We start from the raw sequence: 19,408 nt of genomic DNA, 5'->3' as shown, positions 1-19,408 counted from the left end.
ATTGAGTTACAATCCACTGTGACTTCAGTGACATAAGTCCCTCTTCCAAAAGGTCTCTAATTAGTTACTGAAACGTGGTCCCCATGGAAACCAACATGAACGGACCAAGGAAAAAGCCCTCCAAGTTTATCATGCAATGAGGAGAGATATCTCTTGTCCTCGCGTAGTTGCGTATACCCCCAGACGTTTCTAACAGCTGCTCCAAGAATGAAAACATGTTGCCAACCTTTAAAAATATGCCCGTCACCTAGAAGGCTGTGTCAGCAAAAAAAATCTAAAATCAAATCCAGCCAGTCAATTATTATTTAAGAACCGCTAACCTTTGTACAGGAGTCACAAATCTGGCCTGCTGTGCCTGACAGCTGCTCCGGCAGGGGCTTTGTGGCCCACACTTGGGCTTGGGATTCCATTTGAGAATCAGTTCTATGGCCTTTGCATCGAGGGCACTGTCCGAATGAGGTCGCCGTCAGCAGCTACGCAGCACCCTGAAGCCCCTCATGGAAACACCAAGAGGGAGCAGCTGTGTCTCTTTTGAAGAAGACCTTGGCCTGCTTTCTCATAGAGCAGTCTGGCTCTTTTTTCTCACATTTGGAGGTCAACTTGGCTGGTGGGACTCATTGCCGGGCGTCTTAGCCTTCTTGCATTTCTCTCTTTTCATGCTCCCAGCCCCTACCACGGCCCCCTGATCATATAGCGAGGACTTCATATGTGCTTGTTTGACTGAATTGAGTTGCACAGATCTGTGATTCTCTCTGAGCAGAAGGGATAACAACAAAGTGCATAGAAATAGAAGAGACCTCAATTTTTACCCTTAAGGAGCCAGATCAGGGGATAAAACTTTTGTTTCATAATTTTGAAAAATAGTTAAACTTATAAGAGGTATGACCCTAGGCAGATCAATTCACCTCTTTGACCCTCAATTTATTCATCTGTACAATGGAGATATTAATATTTTTACTCCCTGCCTCCTCATAGCATTATAATGAAGAAAGTGCTTTGTAAATCTTCAGGCTTAAAGAAGAAATTAATTATGAAGATAAGAAAGAGAAAACATCTCACTTTCTTCACAGAAACCTGGGTAAATGCATAGGGTTACAAGCTATCTTTTGTAATCCACGTTGCATTTGCGGATGATAAAAATAATTCATTTTTGGCCCGAGTTATAAAATCCTCTCCCAGTGAGCCTTCCTCCAAAAGAGTGACTGTTCTGTGTTTTCTTTGCCTGGTGCTAATAAGTAGAGAACATATCAGTGCTTTCATACTTCACAAAGAACAGCAGTTGGGGCTCAGGGCAGGATGCTCCTTCCATCCGCACAGATTACAACCTCCGGCAGCTTGGTAGACAGTCCTGGAAAGTGGCTTTGTTTTCTGGACTGGGTTTAAATTAGACAAGTCCAAGGATTCAGGCTGGAGATTGGTTCGTGATGAAACACTCATGGAACATAAAATTCAATATAAATTAATTGATTTCCAATAAGTTTTAAAGCAGTACAGGTGCTAATTAAAATGGATACTTCCTTTGTGCTCCACATTCACCTAGGCAGCAGCACTGAGGAATTCTGACAAATCAAGAAAAGACCTTGAGATTTGGTAATGAAAAGATGGTACATAGGTAAATGAAGGGAGCAGATTCAGTTGGATAATTGAGGTTGTAAACCAGATTGCAGAGGACAGAGGAGCTATAGATCCTATAAGTTTGGCTGTAAAAGAGAAAAAGATATAAGATGACACTTCAAGGAGACAGTTGGGTCTAGCAGAGGCTTTTACAGATGGAAAGATTGGAATGTTTGAAGGCAGTAGGGAAGAAATGGGGCCACTAGGCAATGCAGTGGGTAGAGTATTGGGCTGGAGTCAGGAAGACTCATCTTCCTGAATGCACATATGACCTCAGATACTAGCTGTGTGATCCGGGGCAAGTCACTTAACCCTGTTTGCCTCAATTTCCTCATCTGTAAAATGAAAAGGGAAGGGCAAACCACTCCAGTATCTGCCAAGAAAACTCCAGTTTAAAGCATATTTTCAAAACATTCAGAAAAATATTCCAAGGTGTTGTATAGGTATAATTTTTGATGTCTGAACAAGGAATGGTACCTCCAGACATCATTATCATCATCATCAACATCATTTATATAGTATTTGAGGATATTCAAAGCACTTTCCAAGTATTATCTCATTTAACTTCACAAAAACCCTGGGAGGAAAGTACCAATATTATCCCCATTTTACAGGTGAGCTAACGGAGGCTGAGTAATTAAGTGACTTGCCCTGGACTCTAGCTCCCTAGCGCCACCTCTCTTATTTTATTCCTCTCTAAGCACTCTTTAGATTCTGTTGGTTTGGAAGTCCCATCTTTGCTGAATAAATACGACACAAGACAGTGCAAAAGAGACCCAAATGCGAGTGGTTCAGGGTTTTCCTCTTGTGGGGAACTTCCTGTAGAGAACCCCGGTGACTCTTCTCTCAGTCGTCTTACAATCAGATCCCCCTCTTCGTGGGGTTTCATTGTTTAAATCCTTCACGTTTTCAGGCGTGGTTGTCCAGCACAGGGCCTGGATTGTCTCTGTACATGGCTGGGTCATGTTTCTACATAGGCCATCCATCAGGCCTCGCTCCTGACAATCCCTTAGAATCAAATACTCCAGGACATTAAAGAAATAGTTGGCACCTTTGAGACCAGGATGTAGTAGGTTCCCCTGTCTTACTAATTCATGCTGTAGGAGAAAGAACCATGTGCTGGGAGTCTGGAGACCTGGGCTCAAAGCCTGGCTCTGGTATACACTAGCGGTAAGACTGTGAGTAAGTCATTTAACTCCTCTGCGCCTCAGTGTCCTCATTTGTCAGATGGGGATAATACAGCTACCAAATTCACAAATTACAATGACAAGTGCTTTGTAAGCACAAAAGTTCTATAGAAATGGGAATTATTATTAATATATTGTAAAATCTTATGAGAAATTAAATAAATTGACCTTTAATGTTGCTGTAAGATATTGGTTCTTTCTTTGCTGGTCTCTTGGAGTCAGCTAGGTGGCACAGTAGACAGAGCGCTGAGCCTGGAGTTGGGAAGACCCAAGTTCAAATCCAGCCTCAGACACTCACTAGTTGTGTAGCCCAGGCAGGTTGCTTAACCTCTGCCTCAGTTTCCTCAACTATAAAATTTGGATTACAATTGCACCTGCTTCCCAGAGTTGTGAGGAGCAAATGACATGTTTGTAACATGCTTAGCCCAGTGCCCGGCACATAGTAGGCACTTTATAAATGCCTATCACTTCCCTCTTGCTGCTGTGATGCCTTCTTTGACTTGGACTCCACTGGAGTTCCCTCCTACAAGCATTTATTAAAGGACTGAGACGGACCCTACCCTATGCAAGACACTGAGTATACAAACATAAAAAATTACGTGACCCCTGCCGACAAAGAGTGGACGGCTCTGTCTTCCCAGAGGTGACCCCCACTGTCACCGTCTGTGGCTGTGTCTTTCTGCTCTGTGATGTCGTAGGTGTGTCCTGGCTCTGTACTCAGAGGCTATGGATTCTGCTGTAACTGAAGTGGCCTCCTTATGAGCAGAATGAGACGTGAAGAGAGAAGACAGGGTGAATGAGTCAGAGAGCGAGAGAAAAGGAGACTCTTTCTGAAATAACCGAGGAGGACTTAGAAAGGAGGTGGACAAAAGGTATGCTTCACTCTGAGGAGGCTTGGAAAAGGACTATAAAAAAAAAAAGCCATCAATAGAATGTATTTTTTTTAATTGAAAGAAAGAAGATGGGAAAATAGAATGAGTCACAGATTTTATGTGTTTATGTGAGAAAGAGAGTGCCTAAGATAGAATTAACTGCACTGTAAACCACAAAGTCAGAAGAAAAGTAAGGCAAATGGCACGTGTACGGGGGGGGGGGAGAAAGGAAGTGGTGGGGAAGAGAGATTGGAACAGACAGTCCCCCTTCGCAGGCCACTAGCTGACATGATCAGTTCATTTCAGTATGGTTCCTATCAAGAGTAGTTCCTAGAAGATGGAAGGAGAAAATAACCATGCGCGTAGCATATTTAAACATTTACAATTCAAATGTTTATAAATGAAGGATAATCTATACCCTGAGACATACTTGCTATGTACATTTCCATAATCTTTCAAAACCAGTGTTTATGCACTATGTCCTAGTCCCAAATAGAGTGAAATTTACTGCTTCGTAAAAAATAGCCTCTGCATCCCATGATGCTATTGACCCCAACATTGTCTGCCAGTTTGGAATTTTTAACCTCTTAGAGCTACCTCCTAGATCTAAATGTTTACTCGTTACTTACAGACCTCATCATAGACACTATAACAGATCATGGCTTCATGAGAAAAGGAAAGGAATTTTTTTTCTTTTTCTGTGAATGATTTAATGTGACTAATATTCTTCACTTAAATTCGGGGGTACCACAAGAATTTCTAGGTCTGATTTGGTCACTAAGTAAGACTGACTTTGGCCAAAGCACTTTGCTTTCTGGGCCTCGATTTCCTCATCTGAAAATGCGGAGGGTGAATTAATAATGACTCTGATCCCCTGCCCAGTCTAAGACCTCTGACTCTCTGTCACTGGAAGTCACTTCTGAAAACGCCAAATGTTTTTGCTCCCTTGAGCCCCTCTTGCCTCAGTTGCCCCAGTGATCTTCCCAAAACATGGGTCCCCTCCTCAAGAAGTTTAGTGGCTCCCTACGTCCTGAAGGAAAAATAAAAACTCTTCTCTTTGGAATTTAAAGTCCTTCATAGACTGCTCCCACCCATTCCTCCAGAATGACTAGCCATTGCTGTTACTCAGTTGTGTCCAGCTTGACATGACTCTACATGGATGATGTCCATGGGGTTTTCTTGACAAAGATACTGGAGTGGTTTGCCATTTCCTTCTCCAGTATGCCCCCATTTTACAGATGAGGAACTGAAGCAAATAGGGGTTAAGTGACTTGCCCAGGGTCATACAGCTAGTAAATGTCTGAGGCTGGATTTAAACTCAGGTATTCTTGACTCCAGGCCCAGAGCTCTGTCCACCTAGGTGCCACCTCGCTGCCCCTGACTAGCCATTATTCTCCATCATACACTATAAACTCCTACCAAAATTGTCCTTGCTCTTCATGGTACAGTGTAAAGAGCACTGGCTCTAAGTCAGAGGACCAGGGTTCAAATCTCACCACTGACATTTACTACCTGGGTAACCTTGAGCAACTTACTTAACCATTCTGAGCCTTTTTCTGTATCCCTGAAATGAGAATGATGGACCAGCTGGGCTCTGAGGTTCAGTCGGACTCTAAATCTATAATTCTGTGACATTTCACCTCCTGTCTCCACACCTTTGTCCAGGCTGTGCCCCATGCCTGGTAAGCTCTTCCTCCATACTTCTGCCTGGCACATAGCAAGCACCTGTTGTTTGTTGACTCCTGGAACATTTAGTTCTGAACACAAGGCTTCCAGATGGCAAGTTCCCAGTCAGATTGACAAATTGTCAAAGGTAAGAGTCAGAAGGCCTTTTCTGAAACTTTATTCTGTCATTTAAAATGTATTATCCCACTCAAGTTCATGCCATCTAAAATTTTATAAGCCTGCCTACTTATATACCTGTATACCTATAAGCCTACCATTCATCTGAATGATTGATCAAAACACAATGTAGCCATGGCCAAGGACAGCTTCCCAGGGTGCTCCTGGAGATCTCCTTCCTGTCTGGCCAGAGGTGGCCAGCACCTCTACGAGCCTCCTCTCCCCATGTCATTTGCACGGGCTCCTTTGGGCCATTCTTACCTGTCATCCAGTCATTCTTTTCTTGGGCCCATTTCTGTCTTCTGACTAGTCTCCATCTGATTCCTCCTGTGAGTTCTGGTGATGCTCAGGGATACTGGTAGAGGAATATTAGGTAAGGAAGAAGCGTCTCATCCCAACACGGTCCCTGAGATATCTTTGTCATACTTTCTGCGATTACAGTGACAAAGCTCAGCTACCACAAAGGAAGAGCCACGAGCTGTCGGTCACAAGGTTTTTAGAGCAGCCCTCAAGGCTGAATGTCACCTTTCTATTTTAGAATTGTTTGACTTGTAGCCTTTGAAAATTGTTCCAGACCACATGGTGCTTTCCAGTGGCATTTGGGGGACCTTTTATGTACCAAAATGCATATTTCTTCCAGCCTTATTTTAAAATCAGAATAAAAGCGAATCTTTCTTCTCTCTCATTTCCAAGAAGATTGAGACTCTGAAAGCCAAACTTGCAAAGTTTCTGCCAACTAACTCCCAGCTTCATATTTTCAGCTTGTCAGAATTGGTTCATACAGTTTCGAGGTAGAAGGGATGGTTAAGGGAACCGAGGCCTGGAGAGAATAGCAGGATCTCAGAGCTGGAAGGACTCACAGGTCAGCCCAACCAAGACGCCCAACCAGCAGTCATCTGGGCTTTGGTAAAAAGACATGAGGAAGAAAGCACCGTCTTTGCAGGTGGCTCCCTCCACCTTCGGATGGCTTGAATTGTTGGAAGTCCTTTATATGACGTTAAAGTCTCCCTTGTGACCTGCACCCAATTACCGTGGTCCTGCTCTCTGGCCGAGGAGGTCAAGTCTATTCCCTCTTCCCCCATGAAGCACTTGAAGACAGGTCAGGGCCCCTTCTCCAGCCTGTGCACATTGCCAGCTTCTGCACCCCATCGATCCTCAAGTGTCACCATCTTGAGACCTCCCCCATCTTTAGCTTGTCCTCCATTTTGTTCATTTTTCAGCTTGCCAACATCCATTCTAAGAATGAGGTGCCCAGGACTGAACCTAGCACTCCCTTTGTGGCCTGTCTGGGGTGGAGCACCTGTCACTTCCCCTGTTCTGGACTCTGCGCCTCCCTGAACACACTCTATGATCACAGCAGCCTTTTTGATTATCACATCACCCTATGGATTATGAAGGCGCATCGAGTTCAGATGCAGCCTCAGATAGGCACTAGCTGTGTGATCCTAGGCCAAACCACTTCACTGCAAGGGCCAAGATGGCACCTCATTCATTAGAAGAAGGTACAGAGGCAGGTGCCCGCCTGTACTGGGAGGAATTTCCTCACTTGGGAGCTCCCTATATCAATGAAATCACACGCTCAGTCTCTCTGTCTCTCTCTCCCTCCCATTCTGCTCTCTCTCTCTGTCTTTCTCTCTCTCCTCCTCCCTCCCATCTCTGTCTCTGTCTGTCTCTCTCTCTCTCTCCTCCTCTCTCTCCTCTCTCTTCTCTGTCTCTCTCTGTCTCTGTCTCTCTGTCTCTCTCTCTGTCTTTCTCTCTCTCCTCCTCCCTCCTGTCTCTGTCCCTCTGTCTCTCCTCCTCCTCCCTCCCTTCTCTGTCTCTGTCTCAGTCTCTGTCTTTCTGTCTCTCACTCTCTCTCTCTCTCTCTCTCTCCTCTCTCTCTCTCTCTCTCTCTCTCCCTCCCTCCCTCTCTCTCTCTCTCTCTCTCCTCCTCCTCCTTCCCTTCTCTGTCTCTGTCTCAGTCTCTCTCTGTCTCTCTGTCTCTCTCTCTCTCTCTCTCTCTCTCTCTCTCTCTCTCTCTCCCTCCCTTCTCTGTCTCTGTCTCAGTCTCTCTCTGTCTCTCTCTCTGTCTTTCTGTCTCTCTCTCTCTCCTCCTCCCTCCCATCTCTGTCTCTGTCTGTCTCTCTCTCTCTCTCTCCTCCTTCCTCCCTTCTCTGTCTCTGTCTCAGTCTCTCTCTCTGTCTCTCTGTCTTTCTCTCTCTCCTCCTCCCTCCTGTCTCTGTCCCTCTGTCTCTCCTCCTCCTCCCTCCCTTCTCTGTCTCTGTCTCAGTCTCTGTCTTTCTGTCTCTCACTCTCTCTGTCTCTGTCTCTCTCTCTCTCTCTCTCTCTCTCTCTCTCTCTCTCTCTCTCTCTCTCTCTCTCCTCCCTCCCTCCCTCTCTGTCTCTGTCTCTCTCTCTCTCTCCCTCCCTCCCTCTCTGTCTCTGTCTCTCCTCCTCCTCCTTCCCTTCTCTGTCTCTGTCTCAGTCTCTCTCTGTCTCTGTCTCTCTCTCTCTCTCCCTCCCTCCCTCTCTGTCTCTGTCTCTCCTCCTCCTCCCTCCCTTCTCTGTCTCTGTCTCAGTCTCTCTCTGTCTCTCTGTCTTTCTGTCTCTCTCTCCTCCTCCCTCCCATCTCTGTCTCTGTCTGTCTGTCTGTCTCTCTCTCTCTGTCCTCCTCCCTCCCATCTCTGTCTCTGTCTTTCTGTCTCTCCCTCTCTCTCTCTCTCTCTCTCTCTCTCTCTCTCTCTCTCTCCTCTCTCTCTCTCTCCCCCTCCCTCCCTCTCTGTCTCTGTCTCAGTCTCTCCCTCCCTCTCTGTCTCTCTCTCTCTCTCTGTCCTCCTCCCTCCCATCTCTGTCTCTGTCTCTGTCTCAGTCTCTCTCTGTCTTTCTGTCTCTCTCTCCCTCTCTGTCTCTCTCTCTCTCTCTCTCTCTTCTCTCTCTCTCTCTCTCTCTCTCTCTTCTCTCTCTCTCTCTCTCCCCTCCCTCTCTGTCTCTGTCTCTCTCTCCTCCCTCCCTTCTCTGTCTCTGTCTCAGTCTCTGTCTCTCTCTCTGTCTCTCTCTCTGTCTCTCTCTCTCTGTCTCTCTGTCTCTCTCTCTCTCCCTCCCTCCCTCCCTCTTTCCCCCCTCTGTCTCTGTCTCTCCTCCTCCTCCCTCCATTCTCTGTCTCTGTCTCAGTCTGTCCCTCCCTCTCTGTCTCTGTCTCAGTCTCTCTCTCTGTCTCTCTGTCTTTCTGTCTCTCTCTCTCTCTCTCTCTCTCTCTCTCTCTCTCTCTCTCTCTGTCTTTCTGTCTCTCTCTCTCTCTCCTCCTCCCTCCCATCTCTGTCTCTCTCTCTCTGTCTCTCTCTCCCTCCCTCCCTCCCTCTCTGTCTCTGTCTCAGTCTCTCTCTCTGTCTCTCTCTGTCTTTCTGTCTCTCTCTCTGTCTCTCTCTCTGTCTTTCTGTCTCTCTCTCTCTCCCCCTCCCTCTCTGTCTCTGTCTCTCCTCCTCCTCCCTCCCTTCTCTGTCTCTGTCTGTCTCTCTCTCTCTCTCCTCCTTCCTCCCTTCTCTGTCTCTGTCTCAGTCTCTCTCTCTGTCTCTCTGTCTTTCTCTCTCTCCTCCTCCCTCCTGTCTCTGTTCCTCTGTCTCTCCTCCTCCTCCCTCCCTTCTCTGTCTCTGTCTCAGTCTCTGTCTTTCTGTCTCTCACTCTCTCTCTCCTCTCTCTCTCTCTCTCTCTCTCTCTCTCTCTCTCTCTCTCTCCCCCTCCCTCCCTCTCTGTCTCTGTCTCTCTCTCCTCCTCCCTCCCATCTCTGTCTCTGTCTGAGTCTCTCCCTCTGTCTTTCTGTCTGTCTCTCTCTCCCTCTTTCTCTCTCTCTCTCTCTCTCTCTCTCTCTCTCTCTCTCTCTCTCTCTCTCTCTCTCTCTCTCTCTCTCTCTCTCTCTCTCTCTCTCTCTCTCTGTCTCTCTGTCTCTAGATTTTGACCTTTCCTCTCTCTTATTGTGCTTCTGTTCACACGTGTGTCATTTTTAAAGGGGAAGGGGATTCTCGTGGCTGCAGGTGGATAGAAGCTTGGTAGAACAGAACAGGGGCCAAGGCCAACAGAACCAGTCATTGTCTGGTTAGAGACAATGGCGTCCAGCGGGAGAGCTGGGTTGCAATCCCTGGTAACACAGTGCCCCCTAGAGGATCTTTGCTGTAAGTGCCGTCTTCCTGGCTCTGCTGTCCGCACGTCTGAGTGCAGAGAATCTTGTCTGAATGCCTGGCCTCAGTTAATACAAACCTTTCTCGGGGTTCACCCGTCTTTCCAGAAACATTTAAGTACCTGCTCCATGTAGAGCCCTCTGCTAGGCACTGAAGGAAGATGCATACATCCCTTCCTCTTCCCCACCATAGTCCTGTAGGGGAATAAGACAAAAAGCCAGATCATGTCATGCCCCCCGCCATTTTATGAAAAGTACTTTATGGGGAGGGGGGAACAGGGAGCATGGGATAAACAGAATGCCCTGTGGAGAACAAAAGGAAGGTCATTACTAACTGGACCATCAGAGAAAGCTTCCTTTGGCTTTTGACTTTGTTCTTTTTTGGGGGTCTGGACCTGAGATTTTAGGGGTGTAGGAAATGGCTTCCACACCTTTTCTAAACCTTTTAGCCAGTCAGTTACCTGAGATAAGTCAATCTTCTGTCACTTTATCTAAGTCACTAATAACCGGGGTTAAACAACCTGGGGCCAAGCACAGATCGCTGGGGCATTCCACTGGGGAGCCCCTGCACCGTTGACGTTGAACTTGAGAGATTAAGTGACTTGTCCAGGGTGATACGGTTAAGACCTGAACCCAGATCTTTCTGTATCAGAGGCTGGCTCTCTACTTACCACACTACATTCAATCAGTCAATAAACAAGTCTTTATTAAGTGCTTAATAGCTTTCAGCCCTGTTCTAAATGCTAGGGATACAACAAATAATTAATGATACTAATAATAAAAGTAAGCATTTGTATAGTACTTTAAGGTTTGCCAAGAACTTTACATATATTACCTCAACTGGTCCTCACAACAACTCTGGAGTTAGGTGCTATTGTTCCCATTTTACAGATGGGGGAAACTAAGACGGAGTGTGGTTAAGTGACTTCCTCACAATCACACAGCTAATAAGTGTCTGATGCAGAATTTAAACTCAGGGCTTATCTACCTCATCCGAATGAAAGCTCCATGAGGGCAGGACCTACTGTTTGTGGTTATAGCCCCAGAACTTAGCCCAGAGCTTGTCACATAGTGTAAATGCTATTTGGCTGATCAATTGTCTGAAAATGATCTGAGGGTTTTAGTGAACCACACAAGTCAAGTGTGAGTCGAGTACGTGGCACGGTGGCCCAACACCTCTCATGGTTTCAGGCTGCCTTGAAGGGGGGAGGCCTTGTGTCATAGGAAGGAGGATCGGGCCCACTCTGCTCTGCCTGCTCCCCCCCCACCCCAGGGCAGAGTGAGAAGCAACGGGGTGGGACAGCTTCTGAGCCGCTAGAGCTTCCCAGATCCTGTGACCTTTGCAGATCTCTTGTTTGACCTTCCCTGAGGATCGCAGAATTCCAGCTTAGCAGTCAAGTGTCCAAAACTCACTTGTCCCCCAGCCCAGAAGAGTTGGAGATAGTACAGGAGAGTGTTCCAGGCAGAGGAACGGGTGTGTGAAGGACTGTAGGCAGAGATGGAATGTCAACGAGTAGGCTCCCCTCATATGCTTCCCTGCCACGTCTCTTCAGGCCACCTAACTCTAACCTGTGTCACCTTGGACAGGTCTCTTCCCTTCTCTAAGCCTCGGTTTCCCTTTCTGTAAAACAAGGGCTCTGGCCGAGGCTTCTGAGGCCCCTTGCAGCTCTGTGATGCTCTAAGTGAGCTCTGGAATTACTTCATCCCAGGGCCCCAGCCAAGAAGAGCCGGTTAGGGATCTTAGGCTCAGGGGCCCCCACCCTGTCACTTTCCCCTGCCCCACCTCCAGTGTGACCGAGGCCAAAAGAGCAAAGGATAAAACAGAAGGATCAGCGGACCTGGAAAACATTCAAAGGACCAACTGGAGAATGTGAGCCTAAGTCCCTGCTAAGAGCACAGATACAGAATCTCAGGGGCTGAGGAATGTGTGGTTAAAAAATGCCAAAGCCACCTTCAGACTGGCTGTTTATCCAATCACACAAACTTCTGCCTTTTGCAGAGGGCTGGAAAGCTTCTCAGGGGCTGGTGTGAGGATGGTCCGAAAGATGAGATAAGGCAGGACCCCTGGGAAGCCAAGCTGGGGCGCCTGGTGACTGAAAACAGAAGTCTAAACAGCTGAAAAGCGTTTTATGTTCCAGAGCTCCGGGAGCGTCCCCTCCCTGGTCGAAAGACCTCGCTAAGCTCTCTGTCCTTGAGGGTTTTAAAAGAGGGGTGGAAACAGGCATGTGAGCATGCTTTCACACCTACAGGAGACACAGTTTATTAGCAGTCTGTACTTTTTGCTCTGAAAGGGTCAGGATTACAGGAATGCATCAGACCCTGCAGGGGGGCAGGAGGAGCAGGGCTTCTCCTATTTAGGACTAGAAGGGTGCAGGCCTTCGGAGTGCAGAGCTCCTTCACTGAGGAGGTAATAGAAAGCCCATGAAGGTGCTGGAGCAGAGGAGTACCACGGCTACATCTGGGGATTGAGAGTGCACTCCAGAATGGTCAGGAGAAAAAAGATTCAGACCAAATCCCATCATCGGCTTTTTACCAGCGATCTGCCTCCTGAGGAATACTGTCCAACTTGGTTTTTAAAGATTCCTGGGGATCAGCTCCAGCCAAACATGTCCTTTTCTTCAACTGCTCTTCCTGTGACATGGCCTCTAACCCCTTCCCATCCTTATCTCCTTCCTCTTGACATTCTCCACCTTAACCAGATCCTTCCTGGACTGTGGTGCCCAGAACCGAGCACAGTGGCCTGAATGTGATCTGACCGGGGAAGGGAACAGGTACTTCTTGACCACCTCCTATGTGCCAGGAGCTGTGCTAGACACTTCACAATTGTGTCATTGATCCTCACAACAACCCTGTGAGGAAGGCGCTATTATTATCCCCATTTAACAGGTGAGGAAACTGAGGCAGCAGAGGTTGAATAACTTGCCCAGGGGCCTTTGGCTGGTAAGTAACTGAGGCTGGATTTGAACTCGGGGCTTCTGGGTCCAGGCTTAGCACTCACTCCACTGTACCACCAGCTACCTCTAAATTATACGTGGGCAGCCTGAAGGCAGACTCAGAAGGTAGCGGGTTACCTCTCACTGGGCAGATTCATACAAAGGCTGGACAACCACTTTTCAAGAAGGGATTCTTACTTGGGTGCAGGTCGGACTGGCTGGTGCTTGAGGCCCCTCTGTACCCTGAGAGTCCAGGCTTCTCGGATAGCCTCTGTGTAGGCCAACCCACAGTATCGGAAATACCTTTCATTTAATTCTTTTCAGACTTGACATAAGAATCTGTTGTGCTTAACTAGGCAGATTTGTTGTAAGGGTTTTGTTTTTGTTTTCATTTAAATCTGGGAAAGAGAAAATACATGCTTATTAATTGGAAAATAAACTAAGGTGAAAAAAACTTCTATCTTGCTCTACCCAGGTGCCTCTTTATCTGGTAAATCATGGTGAGTCTGGACCGGTCAGATGCAACAGGTGCAAGGCCTATATGTGCCCCTTTATGCAGTTTATTGAAGGAGGCAGGAAGTACCAGTGTGGATTTTGCAGCTGTGTAAATGATGGTAAGTGGAGACTTCACATTGCAATTTAGAAAGTTGATCCATTCTGAAACAATACATTTCTGACTTTGGAAAAACCCCAACAAGCGTCACCTTCCCGGTTCCCTTGGCCGTGTCTCAGGCATTGCGTGAAGAAAATTTGGACTTCTCCAAAACCTGGCCCATGGTCCAAAGTGTAAAGTCAGTGCAGCAGAAGGAGACCCACCAAAGAGTGACACGGAATCCCCTTCGTTTGTTGGGGGCCACACACACGCCTGTGGTCAGCGCTCTGGTCTTGGGGACAGCCTGGTTCTTCTGGCCCTGGGAAGTCCCCGGGTGACCTCTGTCTCCTTGAGACCTCCCATGTCAGAGGAGGGAGCAGAAGGCATTGTCTGCAGATGCAGCCCTCTCCCCCTGAGCGCAGGCAGAGGTCTTCTGCAGGGTGAAGCCGTCCTGGGAAGCTCCTTTCTTGCTCTTTAGTCATTTTCAGTCATGTCCAATGCTCCGTGACCCCACTTGGTATTTTTTCAGCAGAGATACTGGAGTGATTCGCCATTTCCTTCTGCAGCTCATTTGACAGATGAGGAAACTGAGGCAAACAGGGTGAAGTGACTGCCCAGGGTCACACAGCTAGGAAATGTCTGAGGCTGGATTTGAACTCAGGTTCTCCTGACTCCAGGGCTAGTACTCTCTCCTCTGTTCCTCTGTTCTCTCATTCCTGACCCACACTGCCCTCTCCATTACAAGTCTCCTCTTGGGTTCCCTCTCCCTAGTTATATGAGCCTGCCCAGATCCAGTAACTTCCCAGCCCCTGGGTCATTCTGGTTCCCAGCTCTATACTTCCATTCCCCTCAGCCCCCATCTCAACAAACTCCTCTTTTGCTCCCCTCTCAGAGGAAGAGGTGGCCCTTCATCCTTTGTACCTCCGACCCCATCCCCTTCTGTCTCCTCTGGCAGCTCAGCCTTTCAGTCCTCCCCTCTCTGCTGAATTTTCAGTCTCTCACTACCCACTGATTCCTATTCTTCATGTCATCCCACCAACCCTGCCTCTGATCTGCTGTGTCTCTACTCCCTTTCACACCCAGACACCAAGAAAGGACTGCTTTTGCCTGTTGTCTCTGCTTTCTGGCCTCCCCCGGAATTCTGTTGCAGTCTGATTTCCAACTTTATCACTTACAAGACACGTCTCTCTCTGAAGTAACCTTCGGTACCATGCGGTAAGCAGGGATCTCACAACGGCAGCATCCTGTGGTCTGTCCCCAGTCCACATCCTTCTTTTCCTCTCTGTATCATCTCACATTGCTTCTCACTGACTCCTTCTAGGTGCTCTCTCCCCCGTTCTCCTCATACCGCCCCCGGCCGCCCCAGTCTCCTTTGGTAGTACTTCTCTGAATCCTACACCCTATGTGTGGATGTGCTCGTGTTCTGTCTCCGCCCCCCTCTTCGTCTTGATGTGCTCTGACAATGATCTTATTAGCTCCCCTGGGTTCAGACAAAACCTCTATGCAGTTCCTCCTCTATCTAGACACCCTAACCCCAGAGTCTCTCATGAATGCCAGCCTTGTCCCATTGATCCTGCCAACAGGATGTCCTGCAGGCATCTCACACTCATCGTGTCTAAAACAACTCTTTATCTTCCTCCCCCCCCAAACCTTGCCCTCCTCCTCACTTCCCAATTTCTGTTGAATGGGGCCTTCTTGTCACACTGGTTCACATGGAAGCATGCTGGGTTTTGAGACAGAGGCCTTGGGTTCAAATCCTGCCTTGTGTACTTACTATCAATGTGACCTTGGACAAGTCACTTAAGGTCTTTTGGCCTTAGATTCTTCACCTAAAATGAAGTGGCCAGACTCAGTGGCCTCTAAGGTCCCTTCCAGCTCTGAGTTTTTGATCCCCTGCTCCTTGGAGTTTTCTTTCTCTAAATCTTGACCTGGTTGACCTGGATCTATAAATCCGAGAGCCAAAAGTCAAAACAATGTTCACCCAAGGCAAAAAAAAAAAAAAAACAATTGTGGGGAGTGGATAGGGAAGGCAGAAGACTGATTATCAACACAGGCAGGCACACAGGGATAGGGGAAGGGGGAGTCTGGTCCTTGCCACCATAAGAGGGCAACAAAGGTCCAAGAGAAGGACATAATGGGTAGGACGGGAACAGCTGACAAGTCATGCCGACGAGCATTTATTAGGCACCTGCTGTGTGCCAGGTGCTGTGCCGGGGATACAAAGAAAGGCAGAAAAGATGCTCGCAGCAGAGCTGTGGCAGCGCCCCTTGGCAAAGACCCAACACGCTGTGCCAGTCACAGCTCACTGGGGGCCCTGCCAGCTAGTCCAGCTTTTGATAATCAGATCGCCAGGAACAGAAAAGGCTTTTAAGCCTAGTGTTTTAAATATGTATCTTGAGATGAAAGGGTTTTCTTCAGGAGTTCAATTCAGATCTGAGAGTCCTGGTCATGGAAGAAAAGCCACCCCCTTGGCCTCTTCCTAATGAAAGCCCTCTTCCTGACAATGCTGCGGCGGCAGCAGCTGGCCACAGGTGAGCGAGGGGCACTGTGGCCAGCCCTGCTCGCCTTCATGCGGCCAGAGTTCCCTTCCACGAGAAACACCAAGAAACATCACACCATATTTGTGCAAGCGTTCAGCCCGTGACTCACAATTCGGCGTATCTGTGCTCTTGGACGCCATCCAAGGATTGCCAGCACTAATCCTCCTCCTCCTTGACAACGTTGGAAACACATTGGATTTGGATTTCCCCAGCGAGGCTCATGGGGAGAGGAGGGGGGAGAGTCTTTCCCTAATACAGTAATCTTCTCCCCCGTAAAATGCGAACATGTAGCCGGAGCCAGAGGCTCAGAGGGAGGGCTACAGATAGTCAGGCCCTGCTGGCCTACGAGGAGGCCATCCAGGTAAGCATGCCGGCCACACGCACAGCTTAAAGAGGTGCTTTGTCTTAAAAAACGTTCCACTAAATACCACTAGGGTTCGGTCTGGCTGGGCCCAAGCCAAGGACACCGCACAGTAAATGTGTGTGGAAACTCCTTGGGGGAAGTTGCAATGAATCCAGCTGGGATCCTCAGGGTACAATGAGATAAGGTCCAATGCACCAGGTCAAAGCCCCTTCCCACAGTGCACTTGGAGCTTGAGAGCTTGCAGGTGCGCCCGGGCAGCTTTCAGGGGCTCTGGCCCCCCTCCCTTTCTCTCTTGATGGTCGTTGATGACGTACTTCTCTGGGTTTATTAAAACACACAAGTGACTCTTCGTTTTTCTTCCCTTAGTCCCACCCTTCTACTTCCAACATCTGGACCATATCGGCAGAAGGCTAGACCACTACGAGAGGCCGGAGCTCTCTCTGGGATCTTACGAATATGTTGCTACTTTGGATTACTGCAGAGTAAGTGCCTGCAGTGTTGGGGGATACGTGTTAGCTGGGATCATCAGAAGCCATAGGGCCTGGCCAAGGAGCAATCGGAGAGCTGGTCTCAGAGGCAGCAAAACCTGGGTTCAGGTCCTGCCTGTGACACAGACTAGCCTCTCAGTGCTCTAGGGAGCTCTGAAGACTTGCAGAGAAGTGGATTGGCGGAGGGAGTTACCTCATCTGGGAGTTCCTAGAGCCGGGGAACTCCCCGGTCCAGTTCCTTGTCCTGGGATGATGATGCCCAGATTCTGACCCAACATGAACTAAGGAAGCAAAATCGGTTTGTAGGTGAGGTAAGCAAAGGCTTGGCCTCAAAAGCAGGAGACTGAGGCTGGAGGCCCAGCTCCTATCTGGCCCACGATAGGACCTTGTTCACCTCCTGTCTCAAGGTAGGGCCTTAAACCCCATCCACCAGAAGTCCAGTGATCGATTAAAACCCTTTTCCCCAGTCCAGGAGAGTAGCCTCTGTATCGCGCAGTCAGACACAGAGACCAGCAATGCTACAGGTAGTTTCCAGACCGCCCCTTGCTGCCAACCAATTGGGAACATTCCCAGGGAAGGGCTCGAAAAGATGGACAGCTGTGGCTGGAGCTTTGACCCTGGGCACAGAAAGGCAGAGGCTGCAGAAATTTAAGACGATCTTCTAAAAAAAGAATCATGCACTTTTTCTACTTGTCATAACTCCATGTTCACTGCACGTGCCCCCTTTTCAGACATGTCAGAATAACTGAGCCCCGCTCAGTGTGGAGCGGAAGTCGGGTTTTGAGAACCGAACTCAGATCCCAAGGCTGACACTTGGTAAATGTGTGACCTTGGTCTAGTCATTTAACTTCCTCTGTAAGATGAGGGTATTGGACCAGATGACCTCTTGGAGTCTCGCAAGCTCTTTGATTATCTTCCCCACCCACTAGCAAAAGACATTTATTAAAATAGGAGGCAAAGGGGCCAGCTAGGTGGCACAGTGGGTAGAGCACCGGCCCTGAAGTCAGGACGACATGAGTTCAAATCCAACCTCAGACCAAACACTTGATACTTACTAGCTGTGTGACCCCGGGGAAAGTCACACAGTTGCCTAAAGAAATAAAATAAAATAGGAGGCAAAGCTGCCCAATGGTGCCCCTTTGGCAACAGCATTCAGCTTTTAGGTACTCTAATAACAGATTCCCCACCCTTTCCACTGCCCCCCATTCCTCCAAACAGGTCTCCTTACCTTCTGTATTATTTGCAGATGTGAATTAGAAAGTTGAGTTGAATGACTAATGTAGAAATATGTGTGATATAATTGTACATGTGTAGACTATATCAAATTGCAGACCATCCTGGGGAGGAAAATTTTAGAACTCAGAATCTTATAAAAGTGAATGTTGAAACTAAAAATAAATACATTTTAAAAAAGAAAGTTGAGTTGAGGGTGCACTATGCTGGCTTGCCTCAGGCATGCCAAAAATGCTGGCAAAGGATGAGAGGTGGGAAGAAAGAGGTTATTAGGGAGAAACAATTAACAAATCCATGAATTGTGCCTTAGCTGAGATTTTTTCCCAAGGATAAAGTGACTAAGCCAAAGGAGGTCTTTGTTTTCACTTACCTACCTGGCATTTCCTTTTGGTCTGGCCTCCTCCCTGTCCCGCTTTGGTTTCCTAGTTCCACAGAACTTTGAGGAGTTACATGATTCTGGCTTCATCCATTTTACTGCTGAAGGGTGTCAAGATATACCTGACCCACTATGGGTGAGTCAGTTCACCAAATCACATGGCAACCCATGGACGACCCCAATGTCCTTTTTAGCAGATTTCAATGAAATTTGCTGTATGCATAAAAGTTAGAGAGAGAATGTCTTACAGAAGTAATTTTAGAAACATGTTGATTATTTTCAATTGTTCCATTGTTTAACATTAAGTTGACCTCAGTGCCTCTGTATTTCAAGTATCCATGATTCCTGGAGAATTTAAGCAGGGAGAGGGAAAGAAAGGGCTAGCTAGCACTTTGGCTAGAGAGGGCTGTTTTTGTTTTGTTTTGTTTTGTTTTGTTTTGGCTTTGTGTAAGCTCAAGAGAGAAGGTCCAGGAGACTTCCCTTGTCTCATGGCTTGGGCCCAAATCACCAATTTGGCCTAGAGGGCTAATTCCAAATTACCAGATGCCTTTAGGGTTCTCCTTGACCCTGAACCTCAACTCTATTACTTAACCCAGCATGGGCTGAGCAAAGGGGGAGGCAGGGGACGATCCAAAGTTGAAATAACCATCAAACCAGATGTGTTTCACAACAGCTAAAATTTCCTAAAATAAATTTTTTACCAATGGCAAGTTGTTTTTCATCATTAAAAGAAAATTCCCAGCTTTATTTTAATGACATTCACTTTACCTGTTGACAAATGCTATTCTTAACTCTTTTTTTTTATCTTTGCAACAATAATTTAGTTGACTAGGTAGTCATCATTTTGCGTGAGAGGAAGTAGTGCTTCGAATCATGAGCTGAGAACGTGGGGTAGATTTGTTTAGAAAGTAATATTGGTGAATTCAGTTCTGCGGGTCCAGAAAACCACAAACTTTTGTTAGGGTTAGACAAAGAAGACTTTAAAGGCTCAGCCCCATACATTAACATTATTTGTGTTATTTACTTAAATAAGGAGAAGTGGTCTGGTGGAGTGGAGAGGGAGGCAGCTTTGGAGCCAGGAAGACCCGAGTTCAAATCCCACCTGTGATACATACAGGCTGTGTGACTTTGGACAAGTCACTTAACCGGGGGGGAGACATAGAAAGACAAAAATGTGATCCCTGCCTTGAAGGAGCTCACATTCAAATGAGGCAAGC

The 19,408-nt window shown here is 47.5% G+C and overlaps 1 protein-coding gene across 3 annotated transcripts in view; it reads left to right on the top strand.

Moving 5' to 3' along the window:
* The window catches only part of SEC24D (SEC24 homolog D, COPII component), a 116,486-nt gene that overhangs the window by 53,744 nt on the left and 43,334 nt on the right, over window positions 1-19,408 (top strand). For all 3 annotated transcript variants that reach the window (XM_078148706.1, XM_021008281.2, XM_021008282.2), the window contains exons 9-10: window positions 13,074-13,212; window positions 16,461-16,576. In XM_078148706.1, coding sequence (XP_078004832.1) covers window positions 13,074-13,212; window positions 16,461-16,576 — 255 coding nt within the window. The remainder of the gene's footprint in view (window positions 1-13,073; window positions 13,213-16,460; window positions 16,577-19,408) is intronic.

Source organism: Phascolarctos cinereus, unplaced genomic scaffold, assembly GCF_003287225.1.
Source record: "Phascolarctos cinereus isolate Bilbo 61053 unplaced genomic scaffold, phaCin_HiC Scaffold_9;HRSCAF=440, whole genome shotgun sequence".
In the NCBI taxonomy this organism is placed as follows: domain Eukaryota; kingdom Metazoa; phylum Chordata; class Mammalia; order Diprotodontia; family Phascolarctidae; genus Phascolarctos; species Phascolarctos cinereus.
This window is presented reverse-complemented; position numbering and strand designations above follow the sequence as displayed.